The 7,971-nt window shown below is 30.6% G+C and overlaps 1 protein-coding gene across 2 annotated transcripts in view; it reads left to right on the top strand.

Annotated features, from left to right (window-relative positions):
- Window positions 1-579: 579 nt before the first annotated feature.
- LOC117167113 (RB1-inducible coiled-coil protein 1) overlaps window positions 580-7,971 on the top strand; it is a 50,087-nt gene continuing 42,695 nt past the window's right edge. Inside the window, exons 1-2 of one of the 2 annotated variants that reach the window (XM_033351771.1) lie at window positions 580-785; window positions 7,234-7,282. In XM_033351771.1, coding sequence (XP_033207662.1) covers window positions 7,246-7,282 — 37 coding nt within the window. In that variant the 5' untranslated portion in view covers window positions 580-785; window positions 7,234-7,245. The remainder of the gene's footprint in view (window positions 786-7,233; window positions 7,283-7,971) is intronic. The other variant, XM_033351773.1, reaches the window with a different exon arrangement.

Here is a 7,971-nt window from a genome sequence, read left to right as displayed (position 1 = left end):
ATTTTCCCTGATCAATTTGGTAGTTTAGTTGCAATAAACCGAAGTATTAAAAAAACACATTGTTTAAGGCGAAAATTAACAGAAAATTTCAAAAACCAATTCATAAAAAAAGTTTTCAATGCGATTTTCAAGTTTAGCAGGTCAAAATGCATTAGAAAAATATAGTGGCACTGAATCTAAAAAAAATATTTTTTATTTGTAGACTAGTGTTATCGCAACATTAGATTTGTTTCAAAATTGAAATCAGAAAGAAATATTTTTTACTCAAAGAACTATCAGAGCTAAAAATAGGAAGAACTCTTTCTATGTAATGTTCATGTAGAGCAGTCTACTCTATACTTATTCGAAAACTATTTAAGAAATGTATGGTGCTAAAAATTATTTTAATTATTTTAAAGTTAAGCTATTATGAAGCATATCCGCAACTGTGTTAAAAATTGACACGCAGAGATATACTGGGAGAAGCAGCAGGTTGGCGAGTAAGAATTCAAATTCAAACTCACCAATCATGTCTGCTGGCTGCACAGCTGCGACAACCAATGAAAGTAAAGTTTTACTAGTATATGTACGTACGCACGTCCAAAGCATTGGTATCATGCGCATCCAAAGCGGAGATACTGCATAAAGCGACTCGTTTTCGCAGGTCTTTCGTTCAGATTGTTCGGAAAGTGTCAGTGAATATTTTACTCTGTGACCGCTGATTGATTTATCCGCAGGAACTGAAGATTTTGAAGAATCATTGTGAGCACAACGTACAGAAATAATAATCTGCAGCTTCTTCACAAGTGAGTCAAAGTTGCCTGTTCTAGAACCCTAATGTTTACATTGTGATTTGTGTAAGGACGCCGTCAAACTCGAGGTAACTCCAACAAGACAAAGAGACACATTTCTGACAAAGGAATGTCCGTTAAAAACGATTCGTGGACATTTAACCGACAAGCTTCAATTAAAAGATGAAAAAAATAATGCTACCTAATGTCAGTGGTGTGATTTCTTTGTAAATTTTGAAAATACTTTCAAAACTCATGACAGGTGATAAATAAAATCACTATGACATACTGGTATTCCTTTTGTTTTGAATGAAAAGTAGAACATGTTTGCTTATTGCGTTTTATTTATGTTAAAAATATCGGTGTGGTGAATTTCTGGGAGCATACATATTTGTAGACAATTGGTAGCAAATTTTTTGGACAAGTTGGAGGGAATGCATGGAAGAATCAAAAAAGATGAGTCAAATGGAATATGGTGGGATGGAATGCCGACTTCGCAGAAGCGGACAATGAAAAAAGTGTAACCCCTTTCTCCTCCAATCTCTAGGCTAGGGCCCTTGGCAGATGTTTCTTCCGGATGTTGAATATATTATTGAAGGAAAGATAATGAGGTCTTTTGCAAAAATATGTTTTTTGAATTAAATTGATTTTGTGGGAATCCATAATGAATACTAGCGTTGGAACCAAGCTTTCTTTGTTCGATTGGAAGATCAAATTTTAAGTTTAGGAAGCCAAGTTAATCATGCCAATTTACATTAAATGAAGGGTGGTAGTACAGAACTATTTAAACAACATCTTTTCGCAAATGAGTTTATTGCATAAAAGAAATCTTAAAAAATAGAACCATTCGGGCCTCCTCAGAGTGTGTACCCTGAAAAGAAATTATGTTTAAAGTAACTTGATATTGGTTTTTTATTTATCAATTTATGTGATTTTTTCGAAAGGAAAAGATAATTATACAATTTTTTGCGTTCAAAAAAAGTTCCCTCGTGATTAATATTGATTGACTTTCTCCTCCTTTTTAAAGTTTGAAAAAATGGTGGATGACAAGAATTTTTTTTCAATTTCCGAACACTTAAAACAAATATAATGTTATAGCATACATAGTTCTGAAGTTATGACATATTAGAGGTTTTTCAATTTTAAAAAATCGTTAAATCTTCTTATTTTCGAATAATGTCTTATCCCTCATAGATCTCACATGAAAGTTCTATAAAAATAAATGAAAGGAGATTAAATGATCTTTATCTTTGAAACTATGTTTCAGTGCAACAACCCAGTGAATTTCTTATTCACTAATGCCACGCAAAAAATCATTTACTGTATTAATACATTAGAAATATATAAAATAATGATAAATGATTTATATATGTTCTCTGAATGACAATTTTAAACATTGACTTCTGACGATTTTCTTTTCCAAGTGTAAGCGTTGAAGAAAATACTGAAAAGTACAGAGGCAATACGTACAAAACAAGTTGAAAATAAATGCAATCTATATAATTGATGTTCTGTAAGAGCTACAATTCATTTTTTTAGTTTTAAAGATTATTTAAACTGCGTTAATTCATGTTCATACAACTTTCATGTTGGGTGTATAGGAGACAAAATACTATTCAAAAAGTAAAAGATTTAATGTTTATTTTTGTCGCAAATTTCGGATTTTTTTTTGCTTTTTAGAAGTTTTACTTAATTAAACCAAAGGCATAGAATTTAAACAAAAACTCATGTCTTTCACACATTTTACAAAATCTAAAAGGGAGGGGAGAGTTAATCAATAATAATTTGGACATTTTTTTGGACGCAATATTTTAAGTTTTTATCAGAGAAAACTTTACTTATTAATTATATCAAGAAACAACCAATATCCAGTTATTTTAAAAGGGGGCCAACAATTTTTTTTTTATATTCAGTCAAAATACTCAGGAGGTACCCTGAGAATATAATTTATAAGGTGAAAACATTAGCCTGCTCTTTTAAGAGAAACTTTGTTCTGAAGAGGGGTGCGCTGTAATAAAAAGCTTTATTTGCAATCTTATTTTTTAATGCAATAATAAAAAAAGTGGAATTTAAATTTCAGTTACAATTTTTTGCACGTTTTTTGTCAAAAATTAAAAAAAAAAAGATTCGCAATCGTTACCGAAAACCGATTTTCTAAACCTGTAAAATTGTAACGTCAACATTATTCTTGGGCAATTTAACCGGATTTGGTTCACTTTTAGATAAAAACTTGTTTACCCTCATTCAGAAACTCAATATCTCGGGAGTAAGTTTTTATTTTTCATTTAAACTAAAGATTACACTTTTTATCGCAATCCGCAGTCTAGTCTATTCCAATGTCTAGCGTCCTGGGAATCCTTAAAACCGTGGGAAAGTCCTTGAATGCCTTTTTACCTGGAAACCCCTAGACCAGTTCTTGAATTTTGCCAATGGTTGTAAATTTTTTTTGGCTTGAAGAAAGAATAGGGTCTTAAACTTATTCTTTGTTGGACGAAAAGAGACTTAAACCGTTTTTTGATAGTTTCATTTTATTCATAATCTTTGTTCTGTTTAAAAGTAGAAAAGCACCTTTTAAACGGTAGATTATTTATTTTTTTAAGGTGAAAATCGAGACGCTCGTAGTTATAAATTTTGCAAAAGTTTGGCACTTTCTTTAGATGCACTCTAAATAAATGTCAAGGATAATACATTTAAACCTTTTTTATTTTAATTTATATTTGTTTTATTCTTCATATAAAATATTATACATTTTTAAAATGTTAGAAGATTAAGATTCTGGTATTTGAATATTAATGGTCAGCGAACATTAAAAATTGGTCGAAATAAAGTTAGGGAATTATGAAAATGAAGTTTGGGTTTACCCTGATATAATATTCTTATTAGTAATTTATTTGCCTTTTATTATTTTTATTTGTTCCAGTTGCTTCCTCCTGGTGATATACTTTTGGTTAAGAATTTTATTATTTGGTTGCAAATTCAATAATTTTATTAAGCAGGCATCCTTTTTATTGATAACTTTTTTGGTAACAAAAAATTTTAAACTCAAAATATAACTTTTCCATTTTTGGGTAAACATTTTTTTTAATTAACAATTTTTTGAACTATTTGTTTGAAAATTATTTTTTTGTGGGTTATTATGAACCAATCTATTTAGACTATTACATTTTCCAAAAGAGGAAAGAAATAATTCAAAAAGATAAAAAGTGTGCAATTTACATGGTTAATTGCAAAAATTGTAATGCAGTTTATATAGGACGGGCACGAAGGGTACTGAGACTTACAAGGAGACACCTCCAACCCGACCTCACCTATTTTGACAATTTTTGCATATGATGTAGTACGTGACAAAATAAAACACGTATTTTTTAAGGGATGACAAGCACCTTTAAAGTTTTCTCTTAAAAATGATTTTTTATGTATCTGCATATAATAGATATTTTTGAATTTAAAAAAATTGAAACAATTGTACCATAAGAAGCTTAAGACATCAGGTATATTTATATCCCAAGGGGTTGCAACCCTGATTTTATATTTTAAAAAATTACATTTTTTATGAATATTTTCATCATAAAAATTAGGGACGCCAAAAATTAAGAAAAGCGTATTCGTTTACAATGTCGATTGCTTGAATTGACGTGTTGTAGGATTTTTTAAATAAGACCCCCCCCCCTCCCCTCCAGTACTGTTAATTACCCCTTGTAAATACTATGAAATAATTTTTTTTCTAAAGATTGATTTCACGTGTAAACAGAATCTTATTTATAACAAATGCAAATAAATTACAGTTTTTTGCAGTAGTAGTATTAAAGGGATGAAAAAGTCACCCCCAAAAGTGGATTATTTAATATAACTCGAGATCTAATTCATATTTTTTAATGAAACAAAATAAAAAGTACTTTGTATGAGAAGCCCCATATATAACAGGGGTCTTCTGCAAGCGGAAATTTGGTCCCAAATGCTCATTTGCTTGATGTATCTTTTCCACCACTACGCCGCCTTACTTAGCACAAAAAAATTCCGTCTTACACTTAGTAGAGGTTCGTGGTGGTAAGAGCGAGACATGTGGCAAATGAGTATTTGCAACCGAATTTCCCCTTGCTGAAGAGCCCTGATATATACGATGTAATTGTGATCAAACGGGGGCAGCCTCTATTTTATATTCATGAAAAAACTATTTTTTCGTGAATATTTTTATCATAGAAATCGGGGTATGAATTATTTACCTCTAGAAGTGTATTGTTTAAGCTAACTAGAGTTTTAATTAATATTTAAACTAAATGAAATTATTTCTCACGCAAAATAAAAACAATAACAAAATTAAATTGAAAAATGTGTTATTTATGTGCTTCATTGGTTTACAAATTTCAAAACAAGTTACTATAATTAAGTTGATGGATGCAACAAGTCGACAACCGCACAAAAACGCGTAGAAGTATTGTCCACCGGGAAAATCTATCGATAACAAAAAAATTGCCGAAACGTTAAAACAAAATATACTTTCGTCTTTAGCTTCACCTGGTCGACAAATTTTCTTGATGAAACACTTTCATTCGTCAATTATTACTAAAGATAAACAATAAAAACTTAGACAATTTTCCGATCGAAAATCTATGCTTTGTAAAACACAACTCGCGATTATTCAGCCGTTTGCTGATAAAAAATGCTTGAAATTTGTATGGTGTTATTCTCAATATATAAGCGATGGCCAGTGGGACGGTCATCAAAAAAATGTTAGTTGAAATAACTTCTCGCACGAAAGTTGTTCACTACACTTTGAGAAAGTTTTTCTGAAAATTTGAAGACAAATGGTCAAAAATTGTAGAAATGGCAGCGAGTTGAAGTCAAAACAGTTTGCCGCTGGAGCGTTTTGTCGTGCTTTGTCGCCGCTGCTTCATGGCTGAGGAACAAAAGGCCGATAAGCGGCAGCGTGTGTTGACTTCAACTCGCTCCCATTTCCACAATTTTCGACCGATTTTCTTCAAATTAGCAGGAAAACTTTCTCAAAGTCTAGTGAACAACTTTCTCGCGACAAGTTATTTCAACTAACATTTTTTCGATGACCGTCCCACTGGTCGAAGTTGGCAAAACGTGGTTTTCGGTCGGAATCATTTTACTATTAAATACAAGCAAACACATTCGCTTTTTAAACAAAATGCCTTGTTTATAGTCATCGCTTATATATTGAGAATACACCATACAAATTTCAAGCATTTTTATGAATAAACGGCTGAATAATCGCGAGTTGTGTTTTATAAAACATCGATTTTTAATCGGAAAATTGTCTAAGTTTTTATTATTTATCTTCAGTAATAATTGTCGAATGAAAAAGTTTTACCAGATAAATTTGTTGGCTGGGTCAAGACGAAAGTATATTTTGTTTTACGTTTCGGCCACTTTCTTTTTATCGATATATTTTCCCAGATGGACAATACTTTTACGCGGTTTTGAGCGCTTGTCGACTTGTTGCATCCGTCACCTCAATTTACATAAAGCCGATGCAAATACGAAACCTTATTGACACATTAAAAAAACTTAATCATTCCTACATGAATACTTTTTTTCCTTCGAAATAGCAATGATTATAATTATAACTATCTAATATACTAATTAGCATAATATACTAATTAGCATAATATACTAATATACTATTGGTTCCTATGCGTGTTTCGGCTAGCTTAACGTTAAGCTGGCATGACCATCGGTATTTTAGTTTAAATGGAGACTATTACATTTGTCAATAGGGCACTAAATTAGCCCTATATGTGCCCTAAATTTCCTATCGGTTTTTAGTCCATTATTGCAACGTGGTCCTGCTAGCTTAATGGACCTAAATGACCTAAATCATGGAAAACTACTGCCAAACCATTTTGAACTACCGTGGATTGTTTGCTTCTGCTGGAAAAAACTTTCCATTTCCTTAAGTTTTGGCAGATGAACACTTTATTCAGAATTGCTTCAAATAAATGATACAGAATTAGTCAATTCCGACGAAGCCTCAGCGTGTAAATGTAGTGTGTGGTCCTTCATCATTTTGAAGCAATTGAAGTCATTCTCATGTCTTCAATAACATTTCAGTCCTGTGCAAAAACTACTTCAGTCTATATTCATATCATTTTTCAAATTGTTTTATTCATGATTTATTTTTGAACAAAATCGTTTTGAAAAGTTTAGATAGTTTATTTTTAATGAAAAAAAAAAATAGTATTAATATCGTGTATCATAGAAATATTAATGGATTTTAATCAACTTTTATTTCACATAATATTGATACCGAAAGAAAGACGCGTCAAATTATTGCAACTCCTTTTATGACGAATATAAACCAAGTGGGTTTCAACGTAAAAAATTATGTTTCAATCAAAATAATTTTTATTTAATCTTATTGACACGAATTTATTTATATGTAGATTATTAATTAAAATTTACGTGTTAGATTATATTTCTAGATCAAATTTTGTTTTAGTTGGAAGAATCAATGGCTACCGCAGTGGAAATGATCGCCAAGGATGAGGGTAAGCATTTGATCGCATTTATAATTCACATTCTCGTTAACATTTTTATGACAAATTTTCATAACTGATAAAAATTTAATATGTTAACTAACAGAAACAAGTCTTTCACAAATTTTTGTAAATCCCATTTATTATATTTGTCTAATTAAAAATTACCTAACAATACAAGTTGATTTTTAAATGTTATCTAAACTATTTCTAAAATACTTAACTTAATGTCCAATTTTAAAAATTAAATTTTTAAAGTGAAAACATAATGTAAAGATAATCTATTTTCGATTCAACATAATGTATATTCAGTACTTTGGCGAATGTGGACGCACCCTAAATTGAAAAAAGAAGTCTGTGTGAGGTCAGAGCCCTCACTTCTCGTCCTCGAGGACTGAGCTTGAGATCCTGTTGTCAACTGCAGTTAATCTTGGCTATGAAAAGATTCACAATTATAAATGTTGATAACTTTGGGTCAAATTGTTAATTGACGAGTTTAAAAGTAATTTGGTGCATAGGCTGATGGAAACAAAATCAATAAACAATTTGTATTAATATTAAAATGTATGTAAATATCATATAGAATTACTAAGTAATCTTACTACATACTTGTTTAAAATTGGATATGTTATTTTAAGTTAAATATAAATTTAAAAAAGTGAGTATATGAGGATCCGGGATTTCCTTCGTAGAAAATGAAA

This window comes from Belonocnema kinseyi, chromosome 2 (genome assembly GCF_010883055.1).
Source record: "Belonocnema kinseyi isolate 2016_QV_RU_SX_M_011 chromosome 2, B_treatae_v1, whole genome shotgun sequence".
Classification (NCBI taxonomy): domain Eukaryota; kingdom Metazoa; phylum Arthropoda; class Insecta; order Hymenoptera; family Cynipidae; genus Belonocnema; species Belonocnema kinseyi.
Note: the sequence above shows the minus strand (reverse complement) of the source record. Positions and strands in the feature narration are given on the sequence as shown.